Raw genomic sequence first — 27,356 nt, 5'->3', positions numbered from 1 at the left:
AGCCCCCTCAGCTCCGGCCCAAGGTTCCTAAAAAAGAAAGGTGCAAAGTTTGGTCCAGGGTAGGGAATGAGTGATCAAAGCTAAGCCGATACTTCCTGTTGCTAGAACGCTATATATAACGTGATGTGTGCACGGGTTGCAGAGACGCACCGTAGCGCTCGCCCCTCCGCCACCGCCGCCACCTCCGGACGCCTGAGGTTTCCCGGGGACCACAATGAACAAGCTGCTGTGCTGCGCGCTTGTGGTAAGTCCCTGGCCCAGGCAGACGCGGGCGCTGGCGCCCCGGGCGCCTGGGGAGGCTGCCTGCCTCCTGGTCCCCGGACGCCCCAGCGGATTAATGGGGAGACAGCTCAACGCACCCCCTCTTCCAGCAGGGAAGATGTGGGGTCAGGTTGAAGCTGGAGACTTCTTTCAAGCTGTATCGTCGTTCTCCTAGGGTTTCCTTTTACACTGGAAAGTTCCTACCGAGTTTATGAGAAGGGAAAGAGAGAGAGAGCCCGGCAAGATCTAGCCCTTTCAGTTAGAATGAGTTTTATCCATTTTATTTACTCGCTTTCTTTATCTCAGATTATTAATGCCCTCATTTAGTTCATGCTATCTTCGCTTAATTAACTTGGGCCTTATTACTGGCAACGAAGTCGTCCCTTAGAATCGGAATAAATTGGGAGAAGATGCAAGTCTTTTTAAAACTACTATAATTAGAACAAAATTTGGATGCAGTGAATATAGTATCATACTTCATTAGACTCCCCATTTATGTAAATGTCATAGGAAAATTTTGAATAATTGTCATCAGGGAAAAGATTCCACACACAAGGCATGTGCACGCACACACACACACACTTATCTGTGTAATTTAAAAATTTAATAAGATTTTATTATTAAAATGATTTCAGCTTCAGTATAATGTGGAAAATGTTGGAACAATAATGTTATGTTCTAAAACATATTTAAATAATTTGAAGTTTAGTCCCAAATAGGAATAAAAATTGTTTTTAACATGCTTTTTTGGCAAAGAAAGTAATCTCTGTGACTTAGCTAAGCTTTTTGACCAATCTGGTTAATACAATTTGTATGTAGGTTATTCTATGACCAAGGATTTATTTTCTTTATGTCACTACAGTGTGGAATAACATCAATATATGAATCAGACCTTCACATAAGGATAGGAAAACCCATATTTAAGCCACATATGTGTTTTGGATGTGTTGGAATAAATGTTTTAATTTCAACCTCCAGCCCACAAATAGTGACTGGAAAGTGAGGTAGTCTGCCAATAAGTTCTGGTATACACAAACATAAAAAAGTAAATAAATAGCAAAGTCACTAAAGAAAAGGTAGGATAAAGGGGAGTGCACATGTAAGTATGTTAATCTCATTTATGGCTATATAGCTTTTTCACGTAACTCCACCAATATGGATACTATGGAGAATTTTTAAAAAGTAAACCTTTGTTAAAATATAACATTCATACAGAAAAGTGCATAAATCATAAGTACCTAATGAATGCTTATCATGTGAGCCCTTGTGAACTAGCACCCAGATCAAGAAATACAACACTGTCCACATCCCCAGAAGCTCCCTGTGTCTATGGACAGAAAAATCAATGTTCTGACTTCTGACACCATCAATGAATTTTGCCTGATTTAACTTTACATTAATGGACTTCGTGCACTTTTTTTGTGTCTGGCTTCTTTCTCTTGAAGTTCTGTTTGTGAGATTCATTCCCATTGTTGATTGTACAATAATTGTTCATCTATTTTCATTGTTGCATAGCATTCCATTGTATGGATAGACTACAATTTATTAATCATTTTAGCTTTCAGCACTTAAAAAATCCTGTTATTAATAAGGGGAAATTTTTATTCTCCCTAGACTGTGTATTCTGTCAAAAATTTACTTAAAAATAAACTGTTATCATGACTTTCAAATTTCAGGATTTCCACTGAATAAAACATATACCTAAAAATAAGTGTTCCTAAATAATGAATAGACAAATAACTTTATATATGGTCTGAATGGTTAGGAAAATATGTGTACAGATAATACTAATTTTAGATGATACAGCAGAGATATGTCTTGAACATAGAAATTTTTGAAATAGGAAGATTTTCCATTTCGCTTTCTTTACTTTCTGAGGTTGACTTAATTTTATAAATGATCAGAAATGGACACTTAGCACCTTTCATAAACACCTAGGTGCAGGTCTAGGAACTGGAAGATATTTAGTCTTTTGTAGTGGTGTGACATCAGGCACCGGGGAGAAAGTAGAAAACATGGTGGACACCATTCCTGTTCCCATGGCCCCCACAGCCTAAGGGGGAAGGCAGATACTGGACAAGCACTTGTATGTAATGATTGTTACCATGGGGGAGATTCTGGGTGGCGGTGCCAAAATTCAAATCCCAGTACCACAACTTACCTGATACCTGACTATGGGCAAGCAACTTCTCTCTTGGGCTTTATTTTTCTCTTCTCCGTAAAATGGAGCTAATGATATGCACACATGCAAGATAACCATGTAAAGTCCCTGCTTCGTATTAACACTTGCTTCTAGTATTGTGCTCACAGATAACTTTGAACAATCTAGAGCTAAATGGATTATATGAACAAGGTGCAGATCATGCAAGGAGGAGGAAGAGATAGAGATGGTTGCCAGCTATCACCTTGAAGGATGGGTAGGATTTTTTCCATTGCTGGAGAAAAAAGCAAGGCATCCTGGGTTGAAGAGGTGAGAGCAGGCAAAATTGTGTGGCAAAACAGAAGCCCAGCATAATTTGTGAGAGAAGAGGGAATGCCGGTAGGAAAGCAGAAAGAGCATCATTAGGTCTAATTCCATAGTTGCGGGCTTTCCTGGGATGCTCACTCATGTAGCTAAGCAGAGGCCTGCTCTGCAAGGTAGGAGAGTAACACCTACAGATCATTTCATTCATTGTTGTCCAGGAGACCCCTGATACACTGTAAACATCCTGGCCTAGGTCTAGATTTGAACTGGTGGCTGAAATTTCCCATTGTGTGGTGCCAGAACCATCCATTACACTTCTCGAGCCTTACCTCTGAATTAATGTTATGATACTAGGAGTCAAGGAGAGGGGTTGGTGTTTTTCTTAGGACACCTTCCGGATCTGTTCTCCTTTAGAATAATGCCCTTTGGAGCTTCTGATGCTTCTTTGTTTATTTTGGTTCATCCCCTTGCCCCACAGTGGGTTGAGTTTTTGTATTTGCATAGCTTTCTGTTGTTGTTGTTGTTATTGTTGTTGTTATAATAGAATGAGCAATATGAAGTTTATGGGAGAATGTGACATATACTCAGACCCAAACAGACCTGATCCCTGTCCCTAGCAACCTTCCTTTCCTCTGTCACCTAGCAACCTCCAGCACATTTCCCAATTTCAATTTCATCTTTAATTTTAACTTCTTACACTACGATGGCAGTTGTCAAAATTCCATTGGTTGATGAGGAAAGTATTCTGTGCCAGATGTTTTGTCTGGTTTGTTCTAGAAGGAGAGCTATGGCAGTATCTATCAAAAGGGCACTAAACACACACTAAAGTATCCTCCCTCTCCTATCCACAAACTTGCCTGCTGGGTTTTGCTCTCAGCAACCCTCAGCCCTCCTGCCTGCATTCTCCGCTTGTGTGAAAGCTTTCTGTAAAAAGCATTATTTCCTTTAGCATCTCATTAACCAACAGCAGTTCCTTCAGTCTGAGTTTCTCCTTTGCAGCCAAAAAACAGAGGACTGGGTGGCATATTGAAGAGAAAGCGTCATCTCATAAAAATTTATGTTTGCATTTTCCAAGGTCTTGACTAATGATGCCTGGCTGCCTCTTGGTTGCCTCTATGGAGGAGAGATGCCAAAATTATCAGTGTATTTGTACATTTTATCCTGAGGGCAGTAGTTCTCAATCATATTAGACTTCTTCATGCACTTTTATAATAAATAATCTGTAACAAACTCCTTGCTCTCCTGAAATGAAATTCATAGATCATATATTTTACCTACACATATAATTTTGAAAAAAATCAATAAACTGGAGCAACTATGCTATAAAGGAGAAATAAAAGGAAAGTAATTTATAATAAAATAAGCCTCACCTGAAGACATAATGAAGTAATCATATGGTAGCATCTTTATGTAGAATTGCCAGAAAGAGACTTGTTGGGAATGAAGAGCAAAGCACATATGTTGAACCAGAGACTCCAAAACCATGGGCAGTTGTTGCAATGATTTTCTGAAATAGTGAATAAGGCTAAAGTTTTAAACAAAACAAAGTACTGTCTTCTGTCAAATTATGTGTTGTTACATTTTTAGAAAATTCAGTATGTATAAAAATCATGCAAAAACCATTTTGTGTATTTATAAAATGGAGTTAGGATCTAGGCTCAGATAATCAGTTTATCAGTTGTCAACATGGCTTTTGAAAGCATGTGGGGCCTGGATCATTCTTCATTGTGCAGGATATCTAGCACCATACAATCATTATGACAACAGAAATACCCCTCACATTTCCAGAACTTCTCCCAGAAGATAGCATCATTGCTGTGGTACACAAAAATATAAGCTCCTTGCAAACACAGATTTTTGTCTTAATCATATTTGTAGTCTCCAAGCCTCCGTAGTGCCTGACACTTAATATCTGTTTGCTGAGTGAAAGAAGCTATGGTGAGATTTACTAGGGTGTTGGATAATCTACTGGCCATGTGTGTGGATGTTTTAACAGAATTTAGCTTTACTGCCAGAGATTTAACATTCAAATATTGCCTTCAGCTCTCTCAAAATGTAAATATAAGGTCCTTTCCACCTGACCATTGTTTTAAACATCTTTTTGGACATTTCTGTTATGAAGGTTTATATCGTTACCTTCATGCAGGTTTATTCTTAAGAGAGCAATAAAAAGGAACCGATTAATATATGAATCCCTTGGATGCACAATCTAAGCTCACACTCGAGCTTTCTGACCTTCGCCTCGGGTTGACTGAGGTGCTGTCTGCAGCCCATGGTATTAGGTTTGGACTTCCAGTATTTGGTTTTGATTTGATAAACTTTATACGTTTGGGAAATACTCAAATGGAGATGGGATGGATCTGTCAACTAGGCATTTGGATTATAAAATATTCAGGGCACAGGAGAAGCCTGGGCTGGAAATAAAAATTCTGGGCCTTCAGTATAGAGACGGTCTTCAAAGCCACAGGAAAGGATGAGAGGAGAGGATGAAGTAGCCTCTGGAGCATATTTCTGATATTGATAGTCTGGTAGACAAACTCCAAATACAAACAATAATAGCAGTCACATTTCGAAAGGAACACAAAAATCAAAATAAAACTTAGCAGCCCACAATTCAGGAACTAGTGAATTGGAAATCCTAGCAACATCTGTAAACTATCTATGCAAGAAGAAAGTGAGGTATGGCCAACTTGAAATAGATACAAGGACAGTATTTTTATGTGACATGTAATTAGCTTTTGGAACTCACTACCACAGAATATTTTGGGGTAACTAGCACAGAAAGTCTAAAAAAAGCATTCTTTTAGACAGTTTTAAGGGATAAGAATAGTGTTGCTACACATAAGGTAAGAAGCTGTGTGGTACCCTGTCGCTCTCACATTTACCTGGCCTCTCTAAATTAATGTTCAAAGGCCAGAATAGGCTACAGACACACTAAAATGGTTTCTCCCAACTGCAAGGTGACATAATTTCCCCTGTGTTTGAGTAGATTTTTTTCACCCCAATTTCTCAGAAGCATCTGAATCGGACAGTCTGTAAGTGGATAGAGGATGCAGAAGAAAATGAAATGTCATTCTTGAAGCCTTTCTAAAAAAGTAACATGCTGTTAATGGCCTTGATTTATTATTTCTTGTGATTTTTAAAAATTCCCCTCTCTAAAATTATAGTTTTGATACTTTCAAAACATTGTTTAATTTCCTCGAGGGTTTTGTAAAACAAAAAATATTAAAAGAATAGCCATAAAATTTTCATTTCAATTGAGTCTGTATCTTGGCAGCATTTTCTCTAAGAGCCTCTTAAATAATCAACTATAAAACAGGAAAAGAGGTGTCAAGATGAATTTAGATTTAAAACAAGAAAGTAATTGATCTAAGCTCTGTGACTTCCTTTGGTAAATTCACTTTTTTCCCTCTGGTTCTTGATCCAGAAACCTCAATTCCCTTGCCATGTAATAGTACTTTCTTGTTCAGAAAACTGTTTCTTTTATTCTTAGAAAATATGGACTTAAAGACCCTATTCTTTAAAAAGTTCTTCCCACCGTCAATTTACACGGATACCACTGCCAACAAAACTTGTAATTTAGGAAGTAAATTGTGGGGCATAGTGATGATAAAACCCCTGCGATGGCAGATGGGAAATGAGGGGCTCTAATTTCTCAGTGCTGCTTAGTCTCTGAGGTCCAATTAGTGACACCACTTCTTTGGGCCTTATCCTACTCATCTGTAAAATAGGGGCACTGGCCCTTGATATGTGGAAGGTCTGTTGTAGTTTTAAGCTTTTATAATCTGTATTTTAAAGAAAAAAAGACTCTGTACTATTTCATACTCTAAACCTGCAAAAATCCAGCAGACTTTACTTACCTCTGGAAAACACTATCTTAAAGGAAAGGATTAAAAAAATTGTTGTTGCAGTTGCTAAGATTTTTGCCTACTTACTTCATGTGTAAGAAATTATTGTAAGTCAGTGGAACTCACAGGAGCAAGCAGCTTTTGAAACATTGCCTCCTTGTAAGTAGTACAATTTATTTGTTTTAGGATCACACATTATTCTCTTAAACATAAAGATGTGTTCTCATTCTGAAACAAGTCCTTCTTGTGTTTAGCTGGTATGCGTTGAAGTTGTTATGTGCGTGTTTCTCGTATTCCATTTAGTTAGAAGCCAGGTCCAAGACATTCCCTCAGGACTCGCTGAAGAGCTGTAATTATGGTCACTAGCAATCTCCTTAGACTCATTGAGCAGAATTTTCTTTGAATTTGTATTCACAAGGAAGTACTTGACAACTGCACACTGCTCTTTGGAATAAATGTCAAACCTTCAGACAGAATAAGCATGATAATAAGTAGGTAGGCATGACCATTAAATAATACACTTGAATAATACACCTGGCTGATAGACAGAAGGCCTCTGCCCCCACATTCTCCATTTCCTGACTCTTCTTTTAATGTCCTGTAGAAAGAAGAAAATAAATATCCACTAGACTGTGCTAAAATAAAGGTCAACTAGAAGTTAGTAGCGATAGTTATTGAGTGATACTGTAGTTGTGTGTGCTGTTTGCCAATTGTTCTCAGTTCTCTCCCCTTCCAGAAACATGGCAGAACTGTACTTCCCAGCCTCCTTCTGGTGAAGGGTAGGGGGTATATGAATGGTTCTGGCCAATGACATTTGAGTTAAAATGATGTAAGTCACTTTCAAATTAGAGCACTTAATTGCCAATGTGTGTGATCCCTTCCCACAGTTTCGGGTTTTTCTCCCCCCCCTCTCTTTCCTTTCCAGTCCTGCACAGCCAATGGGCAATGCTCCAGATAGAGGCTGCTACAGTATCCTGGGTCCTGCTTAGAGGACAAGGTTAAGAGCCTTTGGGGGAACCCACTAGGAACATGTAGCTTTCTAAGCAACTGAAGTTTTGAAGTTGTTTGTTAGCACAGCATAAAAGCCAGCCAATCCTGGCTGATAGGGTAGCCAAAGCCCAGTTACATTTGATCATTGAGGGGCAGTAACTGCAAAGAGCATTTAAAAGTCACAGATGACTAAAATCCATGATTTTAGATTAATTACTAGTTTAAACTCCTATTTCACTAAAGGAGAAGTATTCATGCAGAAGGGCCTCTTCTGTTTTCTACTGCTGAAAATTCAAAACCTAGGGAATGGAGATCACATAACTCTCTAGCTGGGCTGCAGAGGGGGAAGGTCCTTAGATACTTCATGTAGACTCTCAATCAAAACACCCCATTATGTGAGAGTAACCAGAGATCATGTCTTTTCTCTTCATAGCGTCCAAGTGGCCCTGCCTTTTGTAGAAATCTATTCATCTTCATCTTTCATCTGTACAACTTTTACCCTTAAATGTCAAAAGGAGGCAACCATAAAATAGAAAGACATTAATAATTTTTAGAATATCTATCATATGTGGATTTGCACATAATATTTAATTTAATTTTCACAAACATCCTGCAATGCAAGGATTGTTACTGATTTTACAGATGAGGAAATTGAGGTTCCAAGAAGTTAAGTAGTTTCCCCTAAGTTACCCAGCAGAGAAGTTTTTCCTGCCATATAGTCGCTTACATCTAGTAGCTAAGCCTACCAAAAACTACCCATAAATGAGAGCAAAACCTCTGTGAGTGCACTTCAACTCTGAGTGTTCTTCTTTGCTTAGGTTAAGAATGTCCCAGTATGGGGCTTGTGAAGGACAAATCCTTGGGCAGAATAATTCCAGTGCATCTTCATCATTTTTTACAGCTCTTACTTCAGCTCCAGGATGTCACCCTGTGTTTTGTTTCTTTTGAAATTAAATGCTCTGACCTTAATGAACATGAGCCCAAGCCCAGGTTCCCTAGGAAACAGAACATGAGGCAAAAACTTGTTTTTGTGCCTTATTGAAAAGTGCAATTCTGGCAAAGAAGGAGTGAGTGGAATAAGAGTAAGCCTGAAAGAGGAGTGCAGATATAAGGGGAAGTATTACTGAAAAGCCACTGCTTAGTATAAAGTGCAAATGATTGCTTAATCTCACAGGATCATCTTCCAGAGAGGCTGTAGGAACTGCTGCGTTTCAGGATGGGAGAAGAATTTATTCATCAGTCTAGAAGGATGGATGGATGGAAGGAGATGGATGGATGGAAGGAGATGGATGGATGGATGGAAGGAAGGAAGGAAGGAAAGGACAGATGGAAGGATTGAGGGAAGGAAGGAAGGAATGATGGAAGGATGGAGGGAAGGAAGGATCAATAGACGGAATTAAATTTTACCATGTGTTACAGTTGATCATTTATATGGCTGTCTCCTTCATAAGACCACAATTCCCTAGAGGGAAGAGTAAGATTATTAAAGTCTTGGGGTCAGACAAGATGGGATATAAATCCCAGCTTAGCTGTGCACTAGCTCTGACCTTTGACAAGTCACTCAACTTCTCTGAGACTGATTCTTCAACTATAAAATAGGGATAATCATACCTCTTCAGAGGTTGTTGGGGGGAATAGACAATAATAGCATGTGAAGAAAGGACTCAGTATAGAGCCTATTATATAACATCTTTATAATAAACTAAGCTGTTATTAATCACCATATCACCCAGGGCTCCTAGTATATTTCACACATCATAGACACATAGTCAATGTCCATGTGTTTTAGATGGTGTTTTAGAAACCTTCGGTTTCTATCATTTCCCTTTTCTTTTACCAGCTGTCCTTAGCCATATATTGATAGGACTTCAGTACAGGTCATTTTCAGCCAAAAGGGATTCATAAAATGATGTGAGCAATATATTATCTTCAAAGAAAAGAACTGTAAATAAAATGAACTTTTAGAAAAACAATGTTGAAAAATATCAACGTATTAAAATGTATTGCCAATTCTGAACCCAAAATATGCAGGGACTGTAACTAGAAGTCTCTACAGAAGTGATGCTACCTTTGGGTTTGCCATGTGGGCCTGAATGTGATGATTACAAAGCAACACGCTACCTTCCTGTTGTCAGGTTGAAGAGTTTTCAGAATTGATGTTGTGTCTCACATCTGGTGGTCAACAAAAGCCCAAGAGAAGACATGTTAATATCTAGGAACCAAAATATGTAATATTTTTACAAATCTTCTTTGGAAATTTATAAGTGTTCACCTGCATCATGAATGTCTGTTGCTGGGAGATCTTTCCCCTTTATTTGTTAATCTATCAAATGTTAATTGTCTGCAAAACTCCTCTGGAGCAGAAAAGCATCATATGCAAATCTGCCCTGACAATTCTGAGTGATTCCAAACACAAACAAAGTACAGCTAATTAATTGAAAAGCCTTCAAACAAGTAAAGGAAACTTCTAAAAGGAACAAAAATCACATTTAAATTTTACCTGGAGACAGTTCCTTAGCCCCAAGGGAGTTTCATGTGAGCAAAAGAGTACAGAATTTGGCCCAGTCATTCATCTAATAAATCATCATTGTTTATGTTTCCTTTCTCCTGTTCTCCCAGCAAAAGCTGTTGGCAGCACATCCGTCCTGTATAGACGAACACATTTAATTCATTTACTCTCACTTCCTTACCTAGAGACGTCATCCTCAGCCACACAACTGGCTATTGTGAAAATTATTAAGCTGTGAGAAACCCTCAGGTGGGGACCCAGAAGCAGTAGATAAACCTCTCTAATGAACTACCTACTTTTTTCACACATTCACCTATAAAATGGAAGCTAAATACAAATGGTACAGTACATGCAAGATGAAAAATGCTTTAGAAAATAGCTTCCTTTGGGCAATTCCTGTTACCACTATCAATTTATAGACGAGAAAAGTGCAGACTATTTGTGCTTGTCCTTGCAAATCTATCCTTTACATGGTGGATATTTGTCTGTGTTTGTATAATCATCCCTAATACTAATTACACATAGTAGGTATTCAGTATGTCTATTGAATGGAATAAAATGAAATTAGATATATTGAATATGTACTCTGTGTAAGATACCATGCTAGCTTTAAAGGAGTAGAGAGATACATATTTGTCTGTTGGGGCCCTATAAGCAAAGCCATGGAACTGCCTTGAGGCATTTGATCTAGACTTAGAAAATGACACCGGTTGGGAAGATACTGAAACTGATCTTATAAAAAAAGCCAGAGATTCTTTCCCTGGTGACAATTAAGAACAGGGTAGATAATCAACATATAACACATTTTGGGTATGTTACTTCCTACTGAACAGGAAACCTCTACATGTCTCCAGAAATGAGTCTGATTCACATATTTCCCATTTCTCACCTGTTATGTAATTAACTTATGTAATGCCTCACATACTCTGGAATATTATTCTTTGCCAAGTTTATCCATGTCCCTTTATTTATTTGAAGTACAACAACTGTTTGGGGGTGGGTGGGTGGGTAAGATAAGGATTATTTTCATTTTAGAGACTAGATAGTGGCCCAAGGTTACTAAGCTAATGGCAGAGCTAAGTTAGAAAACCAAAGTATACATATTCTAAATGCAGGTTGCCCAGGTGAAAGTGCTTTTGTTAATTCATAAAAATGATCTAATTGCCACTCTGTCCACTTTCAAGAACATTTTACTCATTCAGCATCCTTCTTGAAACTCTCTGTAACATTCCTACCTTTTTTACATTCTCTTCTTCCTCCTGTCTGTCTTGCAAATGTTTATAGTCGCAAGAGTTAACATTTTTGTGGGTAATGTTATCCACCCTCTCCACTTCTAAAGCCATTTGTGTGCATCTCTGTCCCAATCTCCCGATACATGTATCCAATTGTTTACCAGACATCACCACTTAAGTCTCATAGATAGATGTTCCAAGCCAAATTCATCCTCTTTCTCTGTAACTGTCTCTTCTTCCTGCTGTCAGTAATTAAGGGCAACACCACACACCTAATGGTTAGAGTTCTGGGCATGCTTCTCAATGGCTTTTTCTAGTAACATCGCCGCCCCCCCCCCCCACTTGAAGTCCAATCAAATCGACATTTTGTATCTCTCCCTGCCTCTTCTCTATTACCAGAGCCTGAGTTCAGTTTCTCATTATTTCTGATTTGTCCTTCTATTGAGTTTTTTCTTGACCTTCCCTCTTCTATCTTCTCCCTCCAATTGATTTATGAGTATTTTACATCACCCTAGGCTTTTATATGAATGTACCAATAAAAGTAGAACATTCACTTGGTCAGCTTCAGTGCTTAGCACTATTGCCAGAGCATAGCATTCCTTTGAATAGATGTTTGTTGAATGAATGAATAAATGAGTTATTTCACAAATGGAGGGAAAACGGAAGGTACTCTGCAAGTCTATAGAACATCAAATAAACTAACTGTCACAAGAAAAAAGCTCTGTTTTGTTTTTAGTAAACTTCATAGCATACACTGTAAAAGATCTTTAGGAAACTCACTATAATATATAGCCCAGACATTTCCTTCCTTGGCTAAGATGAAATGTAAAACAGCATGGTTTCTAAACTGACCAGAAGTTTAGCTAACTCTGGATAGTCCTCAAATAGTTCTTTGTGGCAAAGATCATGACGAGGGATTACAAAAGGAACTCCCAGACCAAGTAGTTATTTCAGGCTTTGTGTGGGTTCCTTTTAATGAATTTTCCATAAATGGAAAGCCACTGGATCACTCATGGTTCTACATTCCGGAGAACAAGCCCTGTAGTATGGAACTGACTGCATTGCATAATGCAAAAATAAACTTGCTGGAGGAAGTATGCGCTTTTATTCTTTAGGAATGATCACACAGCAGTAGAGCTATAGACAAATCACTTATTCTCTGAGAAATTTCCATTTCAGTAGCTTTGGACTAGAACTAGTCTTAGCACAAATAAAGAAAAGTCAATGTCAGTTCATCTGAACTTCAGCAAGGCTTTGGTTGATCTCCTAACTCGGGCAATTTCCTAACTCAGTCTCCAAATGGAATGAAAAATAAGCACTTTGGAGCTTATGATAAATACTTTTAGACTATGCATGAAGGCTACAGCATAAGTGAAAGCATTTGGTAAATAATAAAAGATTTGACAAAAAAATAATATGTGGCACATGCTCTGGGTTTGAATTATGCCTCCACTAATTACTGTGACCTAAGAAAAATTAATTACCCTTTCTAAGACTCATTTTTGTAGCTGGTAAAGTCTTCTTGATAATAATGGTAAAGCATCCTAAAGTAGGTGCAAACCAAAGTATTATAAAGATTATTTTTTAATCCACTGCCTGGCATATAATAGAGATTTAATACATGTGTGTTAGAATAGAATAGACAAAACAGAATTTTGTCTTCATATTGCCCTTCTTTTTTCTGTCTCCACATACCATTACCATACTACTCTACCTGCTAAATATGAGGAAATCTCATTAGAAATTGTATTTGTGATTGGGACTAAGGGTTGGATGATTAACCAAAAAATCAGCTAAAGCATTTAATCATAAAAATTTTACACATCTATCTTAACTATTTATTTTGACTTAAAACATTTAAATTAAATAAATGTTCATTTACCTGTGTTCTGTTACGTAGTCAAAGCCTTTTCTTAAAGTCTTTGTTTGCTAACTGAAGTCCCATGCTGTCTTTCTTACAAAACCCATAACTATATTGTATTGTCCATCAGTTTCAGTTTTGGAACTTAAAGACATTTATCAAACAAATTGGTTACATAATCCTTATAGAGGTTTTCCCCATTTTATATTCAGAATTGTCTTGCCTACTCCAAATTCTATAGTATTTTTAATTTTGTGCTTCATCTTTATCAAGCCATCCCAAAGCATTTGATTTACTTTTCATAGGAAAAGGAATTCTTTTTTTCACACTCAGGTTTGTTGGTTTACATAATATTCAATTGAATTACCTAACTATAATAATCACAACGAGCATAAACATATGCAGCAATGAACATAGAACTGACTTTGGTGAAGCATACAACCCCCCTGGTAAGAGCAGGTGGGAGATAGCTTGCTAGAGAGATGGCAGAGCTGAGCGTTCAGGGTGTTGAGGCATCAGTTTTCCAGAAGCAATGGGAGGTAGGGGTGAATCTGAAAAGTAGGTTAAGTGGAGATTGGTAAAGAATTCCACTGTAAAAGGGAGTTTCACAAATAATACCAAGTGGAGCAAGAAGTAGGAAGGGGGTTCCAAGTTCATTGGCCAATTAACCTTTGCCAAACCACAGAATATTATAATGTAAGAGCTGAAAGAGGCTTTAGAGAACAACTCATCTAACCTCCCCACTCCCTTCACCCACTACCATCACCACCATCTGCAAACATTTGATAGATGAGGAAAAGAAATACTAGGTTTCGGTTGGATTTGAAATGGAAAATTACTTAACACTGTCCATCATTAAAAATGGAAGGCAAGGAAAGAGACTGTAATTAGGATTTAAATATTATTGATGGCAAGGCAAGGAAAGAGACTATAATTAGGATTTAAATATTACTGATGGCAAAGGAGATATGGCCAATATTCTGATGATATGTCCTGTAGCATCTTTTAGTTGCTTTTCTAGGAAAAGCAGAAGAAAGCAAGAGAGAAGACTGAGATGAAGAGCTCTATTAATCTTGCTTCTGTCCAGTAATTTGTTCCAGTCACCAGAAATTCTGTGTGGGAATTGGGGCTAACCAGAGATTGAGACCCAAACATTCAATTTTGGCCACACAGAATTCTGTCTTTTTTACCAGAGTGGAAAATTTTCAAATAAAACACAGGCTCAATGGAACCCATGGAAAACAAGTCTTTGGTTCTTCAAGGCTCTCTGATTTTTAAATATATATATGTTAATACTATATGGTGGCCTTAAAGAAATTATCTTCAGTAATATATTTGTTCAGTAATCCCTAATGAAAAATTTTTTCTCAGTGGACTCTGTTCATCCCAACTTCCCTGCCACTTTGAAGAAACGGCAACTAATTTCCAAAACATGGTTTCAGGAAACCAACAATGTCATGTCCAATCACCTAGAAACATATAAATCTCATCAACATTCTTGGCCATATCTTGCAACTTTGAATGAAGCAACTTCTACTGAAGAATACAATTTCCCATCCTCTCCTCATCACTGCTTGGTAAGATAGGAAAGAGTCAGCGCTGATAAACAAATGAGGACACCTGAGCCATGCTGAAAAGGCAGTGGGGGAAAGCTGGGAAGTAGTCCTGGGGGCTCAGTGCTACCAGGATGTTGGCAGCACTCAAGATAAAAAAGAGTTTGGATCTCTGTGCCAGCCGTCTTGAAAGGAAAGAAAACCCTCAAAAGACTTTCCAGGAAAGCAAAAGTGAAGAGCATGAGAAAAAAGTATTGCTCATTGCTCTCATATGTTCTTGCAAGTTGCATGAGGAAAACCTCATGCTTTAGCATTGAGAATTTTAAAAGCATTTGAGCCAAATTCGCACAAAGGGTCTTGAAAGATGTCCCATGATATATTAAAATGGCTAATAAGCAACATAATCTGTCATTTCACCTTGCTTTGTTTCCTTCGTAATGCTTATAGTGCGCAATTATTTATTTATTTACTCATTTGCTGTCTGCCTCCTCATTAGATTGTGAGCTCCATAAAGGCAATGACCATCTCTGTTTTGTTCACCGCTGTTGGTGACTGAATTTAGCCCCTCACAAAAGGCAAGCTCAAGTCCCAACCCCTGGTCCTGTGCATGTGTACCCATTTGTAAACAGGATCTTTGAAGATGTTATTAGTTGAACTAAATGAAGCTGGGCCTTAATCCAATATGGCTGAAGTCCTCAGACCCAAAGAAAATTGGACCCAGAGTGAGAAGCCATGGGGAACAGCCATAAGCTGGAAGTTACCGGAACCCAGAGGAGAAAGGGGAAGATGCTGCTATGTGCATTGCCATGTGACGGAAAAGACAAGGCATCCCAAAGATTGTTGGCCAGCCAGAGGACATCGACCCTGGGAGGAAGCAAACTTCTAGCCGCTGAAACCATGAGCCAATAAATTCCTATTGTTAAGCCAATCCATTGTATGGTGTTTGTTTTAGCAGCTGGGAAACAAAAACAACCACTAAACACTAGATTCCTTCTAAAATGCCTAGTATCTAGTAGGGGCTCACTAAATATGTGCTAAATGAATAAACAGATACCATATATTTCTGAAAGAGTCAGCCCAAATGAGAATTTCCACTATTCTGGTCCATTCCTTTCTCCTAATTTTGATTCATTCCATATGAGCCAATAAAAAGCCCCAGGGAGCGTGAAAGTGGTGGAAGGGGTAAGCTCAGAGTCACGTATGTCACCAGAAGGAAATTTGGAGGTTGAAGGATGGGAATGTATAGGGCAGTGAATGTTGTGGTAGACAGTGTCCGTAATTGGCTGTACAAATATTGGACATCTCTCTCGTGGACTAGGACAAGTGTATGACACTATCACTAGAAGTTAATAATAGAGAGGCAAATAGAAAAAAAATATATACCTATTGCAAACTATATACTACAGGCAGTAGTATTTTAACATTCTTTCATCAACAGTAACAAATGTACTATACAAAAACTATGAATCACTAATAGAGAGGGGCATGTTTAGGGGTATGGGGAGATTTGAGTTTCCTTTTTTTGTCTTTATTTCTTTTTTGGAGTAATGAAAGTGTTCTAAAAACTGAAAAAAAGTTAATTGGGTTGATGGATGCACAGCTGTATGATGGTACCATGGGTAATTCATTGTACACTTTGGATATTTGGATAGTTATATGGCATGTGAACAATCTCAATAAAATATATATATATATATTTTATTGAGATTTTTATTACATATATATATATATATATGTAAGAAAAAAAAAAGCCCCAGGGAAACTCAAGTACATATTTTTCCCAGAACCCCTCTTCCCCCTGGTCAAGAGGATTTCCTGAAAAGACCCCCAAACCAGCCCCATTTTTCACTGAGTTTCTTCTTTGTTGAGCTGGGAGTTCCTTACATCAAAGCAAAGTTTTTATTTGAAAATTGACGTTAGCTAAAAAGGCCATGGCACCAGGTGAGAGGTCTTGTTTTTCACTTCTGGTTTATCAGCTTGCATCAAGTCCAGTGAGCTGTGAAGCTTTGTATGTAAGAAATGAATGAAGTTACTTAAATTAAAATGCCTAAATGCTTATGAAAAAGGCCATTCTTTGCCTTTACGATCCCATATTCAAAAGCGAGTATTGTTTCTCTAGCTTGGTGTGATTTCCCCAGGTCAGGGGGTTTCTGTGAGATTTCCTGAGTTCTGCAAAGAAGTGAATTTGGAAAAATTAATGATGTGTTTGTTTGGTGTTCTCCTTCCCCAAAGCCTGGAAATAGTCAGTGTTGATGCCTTTACCAAAAACAAACAATAAAAACCAAACAAACCACCCCTTACACATGAACAACACTGTTTCTTTTGAGTGTATGTTTCCTGTAATTATGGTGAAGAACTACTTCAGTGCTCCCAAGAAGACCTATTGAGATCTGGAATACAAGGAATAGTCCCCCAGTTAGATTATACATTACACAAGAACAGGGATTTTTGCCTATTTTATTCACTACTGTACTCCAGTACCCAGAACAGAGCTTGGCACATACTAAGGGCCCAATAACTGTTTATCATGTGAATGAATGAAAGAATCAATATTGAATATGTGCTCCACCTATCAGAATCACAGCAGGAGCTTTTTACATTTATATTTTCATACCCCAGACCTGTGGAATCAGAATTTCTAAGGGTGTGAATCCCAGAAATTTCTATTTTTAACAAGAGGTATGGATAATTCTGGTGTAGCTGTTCTGAGAGCCACTAGTCTGTCCAACTCATTAATTTAGAGATGAGCCTGCATCCCAGGAAGATAAAGTGCCACTTGGTTATTTAGTGGTACATCCAAGTGTCTCTTATGATGAGCTTTTCCCCTCCACTCATCTGTGGGCCTGAATTTACTTAATATGTTGCTGCCATCCACATCCCTGGTCTTAGAGATTTGGTCACAGGAATTCTGGCAAACATTAGGGCTTTAGAACTTTGTGTTGCATTCAGCAGACATGAAGGGCACTAGTCTTAAGGTAGAAAAGCACCCTTTTTGTCTTCGTTCAGAAGACCCACCTTATTTCCGTGCTAATTTGCCACTATTTCCCTTTCTCCTTTTAGTTCCTGGACATCTCCATTAAATGGACTTCCCAGGAAAACTTTCCTCCCAAGTACCTTCATTATGACCCAGAAACCTCTCGTCCGCTGATGTGTGACAAATGTCCTCCTGGCACCTACCTAAAACAGCATTGCACAGCAAGGTGGAAGACCGTCTGTGCCCCATGCCCTGACCAGTACTACGCAGACAGCTGGCACACCAGTGACGAGTGCCTGTACTGCAGCCCTGTGTGCAAGGAGCTACAGTATGTCAAGCAGGAGTGCAATCGCACCCACAACCGCGTGTGCGAATGTGAGGAGGGGCGCTACCTTGAGCTGGAGTTCTGCATGAAGCACAGGAGCTGTCCCCCTGGATTTGGAGTGGTACAAGCTGGTACGTATCAGCCTTCAACATGCAGCAACATTAATTATGTTTGTACAAGGACAGGCAGTAGTGAACGATTAGGGGAACACTTTTGTCCTGATGACATTACAGGATAGCAAATTGCAAAGGTAATGGAACCTGTTAGATATATACTGTATGTCTGGATTGCTGCCAAAGGAACATTTCTCAGAGGGATAGTTTGCCACTACAGGGCAATTTAGTGACAAATCTCAAATGCAGCACATTGCTCTCTAATGAGATGCATGATGGATTGCCCTTTTTTAAAGGAACATTCTCTGAGTTGCACTGTTTATAGTTGATATATACCTCTACGTTTCACTTTAGCATGGGCAGCTTCAAATTGCAGCGCTTTTGGACAAACATCAGAAATGTTAATTGATACCAGGAGAATAATTATGCTGATATTAAGAGGCTTTAGAGTGCTAAGAATGAGCAGTTATAATTAGTTATGTAAAAAATAAGAATGGTTAGGGAAAAGGCATTTCCTTATTAAAAATGAAGCTAGCTCTTCCTCTAGCATTGGAGGTGAGTGTCTGGGAGGATAAAGGCTGTAGCACTGTCTCTTCAGTGAGCTTATTCTTTATCTTAGACAAAACATTGTCAAGCTAAGAGTAATTACTTGTCTATAAACAAAGTGCTTTCTCTCTTTTGCATTTTGAACAGCACAGGTTAGGGCCAGGGCACGTTGAATCTTTTGACGCTGCAATGCACATTTTCTTCTACCACATTCAGAAAGTCCTAATATAGTTTATATATTCTTATATCTTGGGAAAATTAAGTGTATTCACTTACTTTTCCGGTGGAAGCAGTAATCAGTATGGATTCTGATCACTCAGTTGAGACCAGGGTTTCTCAACCTCAACACTATTAACATTTTGGACTGGATAATTCTCTATTGTGGATGGCTGTCCAGTGCATTGCAGAACATGCCTGGCCTCTACCCACTGGATGCCAACAGCATCCCTTCCCCAGTTGTGAGCAGCAAGAATGTCCCCAGACATTGTCAAATGTCCTCTACTTCTTAAAACTGCCACTGGTTTGGAACCTCTGGTTTAGAGGCTGCTAATTATTTGTAACTATTTTAACTTTCCAAAGTTGCACTGCACAGAATCTAAATTATTAGATGCCAAACACTTTAGGTTTAAATGCATACAAAAGAAACATTCCAAAATTGAAATCTGTTCAATTTCCTAAGTTGTAAATCTTTATAGAGTTATTCACAGAAGGCACAAGATTCATGAGACTCACTTAAAATGCCTGGTTTTTATTGGATCAAACTTTGGGACTCGAAACCAAGCCATGTTGCAGGGGGAGAAAGCCTGTCCAACAAAAACATCCATTTAATTCAATTTGATAAGTTGTGTATGTATAAAAGTTAATTAAGCATGGACTGTGCAACTTGAAACTAGAAAATTCTGAAAAGTAATGGAAATAGCAAGGATTTTTCTCAAATAAGCATGGAAATATGTAGAATGAAGGAAGCAAGCAGCAAGATTTAGGGCAAAAGTAGATGTTTTATTTTGTGACACTACAGCAGAGCTAATTTAGCTCTTCCTCCCTAGAAACCTTCATGGTAGTTTCTTTAGCAAGTTTCTAGCTCTAACAGAAGGAAGGAATATGGGGTGTTACTCTAAAAAGTATTTAATAACCATACTTTGGGTATTGTTGTCTGATCATCTACTCTCCACATTTTCTTTACATCTCTCTGTGAAGCCTGAAATTCATCTACCATTACTTACAGCTAGCATGGTGAAATTTTCAACTATAAAAGAGGTCTTCTCATCATTATGATATGTCACTTCTTGCCTGCAAGGTTATAATTTTTTATATTTCCACTGAAATTAATAAGGTAAAATCATTCGCTTAGATGGTTAAATCTTTTTTTTTTAAGTTCTATCAATTTTAAAAGAAGAAAATCCTATTCAGAAAGCTCATTAAATAAAGCCTCTGACTGTATTAAGAAACTTTGCCCCTATGAGTCTTGGGCTCCTATTGTTAAGGAATTTTAAAGGCTAAATTACAAGAAAGAATGTCTCGTACATAGGACTATCTTACTAAGATGCAGGAAAAGACACAAGCCAAGAATCTGAAGAATGATAGGATTCTTCTTTGTGAAGTTGGTTTTCCAGAATGTGGCAGATGGCAAAGGGAGATCTCCAAGCCACTTACCCCAAATAAATTAGCAATGGAATAATATCACAGAACTCTGCCCCCAAAACTCTCCTTATGATATTATAGAATTTAGTATGGAGTTGGATCCCACTTAGAAGGGTGATGTAGTAATAAAAGTATTAAAAAACAAAAACAAAACCCCAAAGACCTATTTATAGGTGGTTCCTAAGATAATGTCACTGTCATTTTTACTAGTCAATGCATTGTCAATCCCTTTAGAAAGAAAACAGGCAACACATGAAACTAGAACCAATCCATTTTGCTCCCTTATGTTTTTTTGCTGATTTTGGTAACACATGCAATGAGTTAGGAGGTTGAACTTTTTAATACTGAAGTTTAATAACTTTCTGGAGCTGTCATTTGTCTTTGTTTTTAATGTTATCTTGGCTAAACCAGAATTGGCCTGTAAAAACTACATTCGAATATTAAAGTCTAAATCTGTTCAACTAGCTTACACTAGATGGAGGTATTTTCATATGCAAATACACTGTAATATATGATCTAACCACACATAATAGAGTCAAGTGTTTGAAGATACTTATTTTTAATAGCCTCTTTAGTTGTTGACTGGTTCAAGTTTTTCCTACCAATGTTTTCTCCAGATTTATCAAATATCTTCCACTATGAAATAAAATGCCCTTGCACTCACTGTTCCCTGAAGTTTAATGACGGTGCTCTTTATGCAATGGTTTAAGCAAACAGTTTATCATCTTCCATTTACTATGTAGCTTAAATGCAGGCTAATGCTTTTGAGTCAGCGACCCACTTTATTGCCACCTTCAAAAGTTTATAATAATGTCGTAAATTTTTACTTCTCAAGGTTAGCATACTTATGACTTCCTTTGCATTTAGGATTCAGGAAAGAAAGAGCTTCATAGGCACTGATTGGAATTTTACAATGCGGCATTCAATGGGTACTGATTTCTAAGAATGATTTTACAGCCGATACACAGCAGTTATTGTCATGATTTTCTAGGAATAATTGTGTGAAAAATACTGTGGACACATCACCAGAGGCAGGACTAATGAACATCGTACCCTTCTTTCTTTTTCGTCTCATATTTAATGAGTGTTCTGGAGGTAACAGCAAAACAAACTTGTGTTGGTATTACAAGGAGAAGACTGCCTAAGGGCCAGCCAGAAGTTTTGTTCTCTCTCTCTCTCTGTGTCTAATGAAGTGAAAAATGAAAATACCTAAAGTTTTGGGTAAAAACCAACAGGAAGGTCTTTCTAAAACTGCTTTAAGAGGGTATCTGCTGTGAAAGCATTTGAGAAGAAGGTGCTAAATTGCTTGGTATTTTCTGTAGGAACCCCAGAGCGAAATACAGTTTGCAAAAGATGTCCAGATGGGTTCTTCTCTAATGAGACGTCATCTAAAGCACCCTGTAGAAAACACACGAACTGCAGTGCGTTTGGTCTCCAGATAACTCAGAAAGGAAATGCAACGAATGACACTGTATGTTCTGGAAACAGTGAATCAACTAAAAAATGTGGAATAGGTAATTATATTCTAAAATCTCAGCTTTTGTAGCATTTTATAGTATCTCTATACTATAGCATGGAACACAAGGTCCTCTGGCCACCTTCTTAGTCAAGCTCACATTTTCCCTGTCTTGAACCTTAATGACCTAAGACTGTTCCCTGTGCAGCACTGCTAAAGCCACAACTCAGAATTCTTCAAAACGTCCTCATCTTCTCACAGATCACATTTTATCCTCTTCCTTTCACACTCAAATCCAATTTTACCCATAGGAAAGGAGCAGTATGGTGTGGCTGAGGTCAAGTTAGCAGAGTCCAGATTGTAGAATGTTTTTTGTCACACATTTTTATTGTATTATTAGACAAAGTAGCTGGTGACGAAGAAGTAAAGTGAGATAAACTTATGGCACAATTAGAAATGTACAGCTCTGTTACCTATGATATCATTGCATCTAGTCCCTCTAGCTGCCTTAAACTCTACCCTCAGTAAGTCACTAGCACCAGGTTCAAGTTATCTGAATGTTTTCCTTGTTAGAGAGGACACTAATCAGGGTGGTGTCCTCTCCCAGTCAACCCCACATTACCCCAATCTCAGACCTTCTACTCAGGAACTCAGCACACTGACTACGTTCTAAGCTTTTCAGCATTTAATCACACAATGTCATGAAGCAGCTTAACTCTTTTCTGCAAACATCTCTTTGTACTCTTTAGAAGTATCTGAAGCATAGAAATAATGGATTGAGAGCTTTTAGATTCCAACTCAGCTCCAACATTTTTTCACTGTGTAGTCAAAATGTTAGACAAGTCTTCTTCTCTGAAGAATGGAATGAGGGAGGGGATAGTAAGAAGAATGAATTACTAGGCATCTTCTAACTCTAAGATTCTCTAAAACTTATTTAATTCATTTTTATTATTTATTGAGCACTTACTATGTGCTGTGCCCACTGCTACAGGCTTTAATCTTTAAAACATCTCTGTGATGGTTGCTTAAGATTCAAACCCAGCACTGATGCATCCTAAGAATTTCTTGATCTCTGGGATACAGTGACCCTACCCAGACACCCAGGCCCTGGTACCTCTTTTCTAAATGACATGTATTTGTGTTTGATTATTTTCCCACTCAATATATGCTTATACATAAGGATTCATACCCTGCCTTGTTCACAAAGGTAAATTATGTGTTTATGTATGTGTATAAAATAATATACTATTCTAGATTACTTTTCAAACTCCTTAAAAGGCAGAGATCATGTTTGTTTTAACAGTGATCTTGAAGTACCCTGTGGGCACCAGATAAACCTTTAACATGATGTTAATATTTACAGTAAATTAAATAATTCATTTTGGCAGCAATTTATTTGTGTTGATACTATCATTCTGTTTAGACATTTATTAAATTCTCCCCCACAAAAAAACTTTAGAAAGAGCATGAGCCCAATTGGGTTGGTACTCTGCCACTAAGATCAGCTAATAGAGGTTGGTTTTATTCACATCCTACATTTTAGCATATCATATCTTGGAAAACTTGATTGTGTTGGTGTTGGTGTTTTTGTTTTTGTCCAGTAGACTTCCAAGAATCCAATAGTTGAGCAAATCTTCTTGGTTTCCTCCCCTTCCCTTAGATGTCACCCTGTGTGAGGAGGCATTCTTCAGGTTTGCTGTTCCTACAAAGCTTACCCCTAACTGGCTCAGTGTCCTGGTAGATAATTTGCCTGGCACCAAAGTAAATTCAGAGAGTGTGGAGAGGATAAAACGGCGACACAGCTCACAGGAACAGACTTTCCAGCTGCTGAAGTTATGGAAACACCAAAACAAAGACCAAGATATCGTCAAGAAGATCATTCAAGGTATGAAATATGCAAATCAATCAGAAACCAAAGAAACTCTTTTATTATATATATAAAAAAAAGCAACAAGAATATATTTCTGTTTAGTTGTAGATAATGTTTTCCTTTGGAATAAGTGTTGGATTGGAAAAGTTTTTACCTTGTGATAGTGTAGATGTTATTCCTAAACAAAGCATTATGTTCCCCCGTGTTCTTTTTAAAGTGTAGTTAATACTCTAGAAGAAGAGACAGTGCATGCCCAATGGAAGACTAGACCTTAGGAAATCTGCCCCCAGATCCCTTCTCTGTTTTATTAGCATCTCCTCTGGCCTACCTAGGAGATGTTCCTTAACTGCTTTGGATCTTAGCTTGCATTTTCAAAAAGAAGGTACGCTGTATTTATTTGGTAATTCTCTCCAGAGAGGCTCCAACAACATAGCCATTTTAAAATTACCATTTTAACAGCATATGTTGAGGATTAATGAGATTAGGTCTGAGAAGTGTTTCTTGGAGGAAATGGTTAGTATCAAACCAAGTACTCTCATATTTCAGGAGGTTTTATAAAGAAATTGCCTTTAATAATTGTGGACACGTGTGTTTGTGTGTGAGTTTAGGATGGGAGAGAACCAAAACAGAAAAAGTGACTTTCATCCAGTGTGGACTGTAAACTTTAAGATATATGAAGCAAAGAGTTCTAATTTAAATTGGCATTGGGAGAACACATCAAAAAAAAATGAAAGAAGGTTTTCATAAAACAGAAATTCATTCTCTCTTTCACTAGTAGTTAGTGACCGAGTAATCCTAAACTACCTGAAAAGCCCCAAACGTCTGAAACTGAGGCACCAGATTTCAGGAAGAGAAAATTTTTGATAGCTGACTGTGCTCACTTGTGTGAAGAGTCAACTTTTCTTCCGGTTTTGGCAAAGCAGAGTTTTCTTTGAAAGTATAATTAGCCCTGAAGCAAAAAGAAAAGGAAGTAGAGAATCGGAGGCTGTTAGAATTGGAAGGGATCAAATTCCCCATTTTATAAATGAAGACATGTCAGCCCAGAAAGATTAACTGGCTTGCCTTAGGGCTCACAGATATTAAATGACTCATGTTACTAATAGAAACATTAGTTAACTCCCTCTTATGTTTATGCTCAACCTCATCATTGAAATATTCTCTATGTGGTGTGGCCTCCTACCACTGGGTTTTTAGATATTCTCCTCCACTGAGCATGAGAATTTTCTGATGCTATGTATATTTATAAAGTTTGAAGCAACTAACTCTTTTCAAATAGTGCATATGTCAGCTATCAAATGATGGCAGTTTATATTATAAATAGTTGTCATGAATACTTTGTCTCTGTTCTTCTGAAATATTCTGATTTTAATTTCTCAAATTATATCTACTTTTCTTAAAGAACTGTTAGAAATACTGTGTTTATAATTTTCTACTATTAATTTTCAAAATTATGCTTTCTAAAATGTTTTGTTGGAGGCCTAGAGTCTATAATATGATCCTATTACAGCACAAAATAATATTTATCTCAGTCCTCAGAATTAACTAGTGTCACTTAAGCCCCTCAAAAAAGAAAGGGAAGGTTATTCTTAAAATGAAACTATGAAATCCTGGGAGAACCTTTTGCCTCAGCCTGGTTTTGAGGTGGCATTAGCCGAATATCTAATATATAACATCTCTTTGGGCCTTTGCCTCATGCAGATATTGACCTCTGCGAAAACACCGTGCAGCGGCACATGGGGCACACAAACCTCACCTTCGAGCAGCTTCGCAGTTTGATGGAAAGCTTACCAGGGAAAAAAGTGGGAACAGAAGACATTGAAAGAACAATGAAGGCATGCAAACCAAGTGAGCAGATCCTGAAGCTGCTCAGCCTGTGGAGAATTAAAAATGGCGACCAAGACACCCTGAAGGGCCTGATGCACGGACTAAAGAACTTGAAAACGTACCACTTTCCCAAAACTGTCACTCAGAGTCTGAAGAAGACCATCAGGTTCCTTCACAGCTTCACAATGTACAGATTATATCAGAAGCTGTTTTTAGAAATGATAGGGAACCAGGTCCAATCAGTAAAAATAAGCTGCTTATAACTGGAAAGGGTCGGTTGGCTGTTTCCTTACAATGGGCCAGGTGTGATGGGTGCGTAAACTGTTTCTCAGGCACTTGAGGGGCTACAGTGATTTCTCTCTCATCACCAGTGATTAGGTTTTGCCCCAGAGTACTAAAAGAAACTATGATGAGGAGAAAGAACTAACAATCCCCCAAAGTTCAATAAAACCCAAATGGTTTATTTGACCATCAGATCTGGTCCCATATCTACTGACTCTATTTTTCCTTATTACTGCTTGCAGTAATCCAACTGGAAATAATGAACCAGACTCCATTGTGCCTTACTAAATATGGGAATGTCTAACTCAAATAGCTTTGAGATTTCAGCAGTACTAGAGGCTTTTATTAGAAAGCCCTATTTTTTTCTCTGTAAAAGTTACTAATATATCTGTAACACTATTACAGTATTTGCTATTTATATCCATTCAGATATAAGGTTTGTACATATTATCATCCTAAAGGGAAATTGTTTAAGACTTAATTTTAGGAAGAAAGTGCTATATTCTGTTTATTATTATGACAAATGAAAGAGATAAAATATATTTTTTAATGGAAAGTGCATAGCATTTCCTGATAGGTACTGCCATTCTTCCTGTGTGGAGTGTTTTTATAATATAATTTTATCTGTATAAGCTGTAATACTGTTTTATAGAAAATGCTTTATTTAGTCCATTGTTTAATGTTGGGAAGTGTACGAAATATAAGTTATCTGAATATTAGATGCTCTGAGAAATTGAATGTACCTTATTTAAAAGATTTTATGGTTTTACTATAGAAACATCATTAAAGTTTTCAAGTTATTTTTTATTGCTTTTCCTCTTGCTTTCTTCTGAATGGGACAAGAATGGGTCTGATCTTTCACAATTTTCCCTGTTCTACTTTTATTAATAGGGCCATCTGGGAATTATTAAAAATACAGATTCCTGGACCAATTTACTGAGAAACTATGGGGAGCAGGGCAGAAGTCTTCATTTTTAACAAGCTCCAAAGTAATTCTTACTACCCCAAAACTGGGAAAGCCTTGAAGTCAGGCTTTGCATACAGGTGGTACCAGCCACTTATACCAGCTGCCACTAACATTGAGAGACCAAACTATATGTTTTCTGGGTTGTAAGTAATAGAAACTGATACTCTTTAGTTTAAGAAGAATTGGAACGGTGATATAAAGGTGATATAATTGATTGATGCCCCCCTCCATATATGTCCACATCCTAATCCCTGGAACCTGTGAATATTATCTCATTTGGGAAAAGAGTCTTTGTGGATGCGGTTATGGATCTTGAGATCAGAAGCTCACCCTGGATTATTCAGAAAGGCTCTAAATCCAATGGCAAGTGTCCTCATAAGAAACACACAGAGGAAACAGACAGTAGAGGAGAAGGCAATGTGAAGACAGAGGGAGAGATTGGAGTGAAATGGCCACAAGCCCAGAAAGCTGGCAACCACCAAAAGCTAGAAGCAGCAAGGAATAGGTTTTCCCCAAGTCTCTGAAGGAACACTTCCCTGCTAACATATTGATTTCAGACTTCTGGTCTCCAGAACTGGGAGAAATTACATTTCTGTTGTTTTAAGCTACCCAGTTTGTAGTAACTTTTTTTTTTTTTTTA

At 37.8% G+C, this 27,356-nt stretch overlaps 1 protein-coding gene across 1 annotated transcript; it reads left to right on the top strand.

Annotated features, from left to right (window-relative positions):
• On the top strand, positions 1–26,556 carry TNFRSF11B (TNF receptor superfamily member 11b). Its single transcript, XM_037803017.1, has 5 exons — positions 1–244; positions 17,779–18,148; positions 21,640–21,831; positions 23,434–23,658; positions 25,342–26,556. Exons 1-5 carry the CDS (start codon positions 215–217, stop codon positions 25,728–25,730), a joined length of 1,206 nt encoding a protein of 401 aa, XP_037658945.1. The 5' UTR covers positions 1–214; the 3' UTR covers positions 25,731–26,556.
• Positions 26,557–27,356: the final 800 nt, after the last annotated feature.

Source organism: Choloepus didactylus, chromosome 14, assembly GCF_015220235.1.
Source record: "Choloepus didactylus isolate mChoDid1 chromosome 14, mChoDid1.pri, whole genome shotgun sequence".
NCBI classification, from domain to species: Eukaryota; Metazoa; Chordata; class Mammalia; order Pilosa; family Megalonychidae; genus Choloepus; species Choloepus didactylus.
The sequence above is the reverse complement of the archived record's forward strand: the minus strand, read 5'-3'. Positions and strand labels throughout refer to the sequence as shown.

Excerpts from the sequence above, each read along its gene's own strand:
- TNFRSF11B (XM_037803017.1), top strand. The coding sequence starts at position 215 with ATGAACAAGCTGCTGTGCTGCGCGCTTGTG. Across the intron at positions 18,149-21,639 it reads ATTTGGAGTGGTACAAGCTG|GAACCCCAGAGCGAAATACA; the intron begins GTACGTATCAGC and ends TATTTTCTGTAG. Across the intron at positions 23,659-25,341 it reads CGTCAAGAAGATCATTCAAG|ATATTGACCTCTGCGAAAAC; the intron begins GTATGAAATATG and ends TGCCTCATGCAG.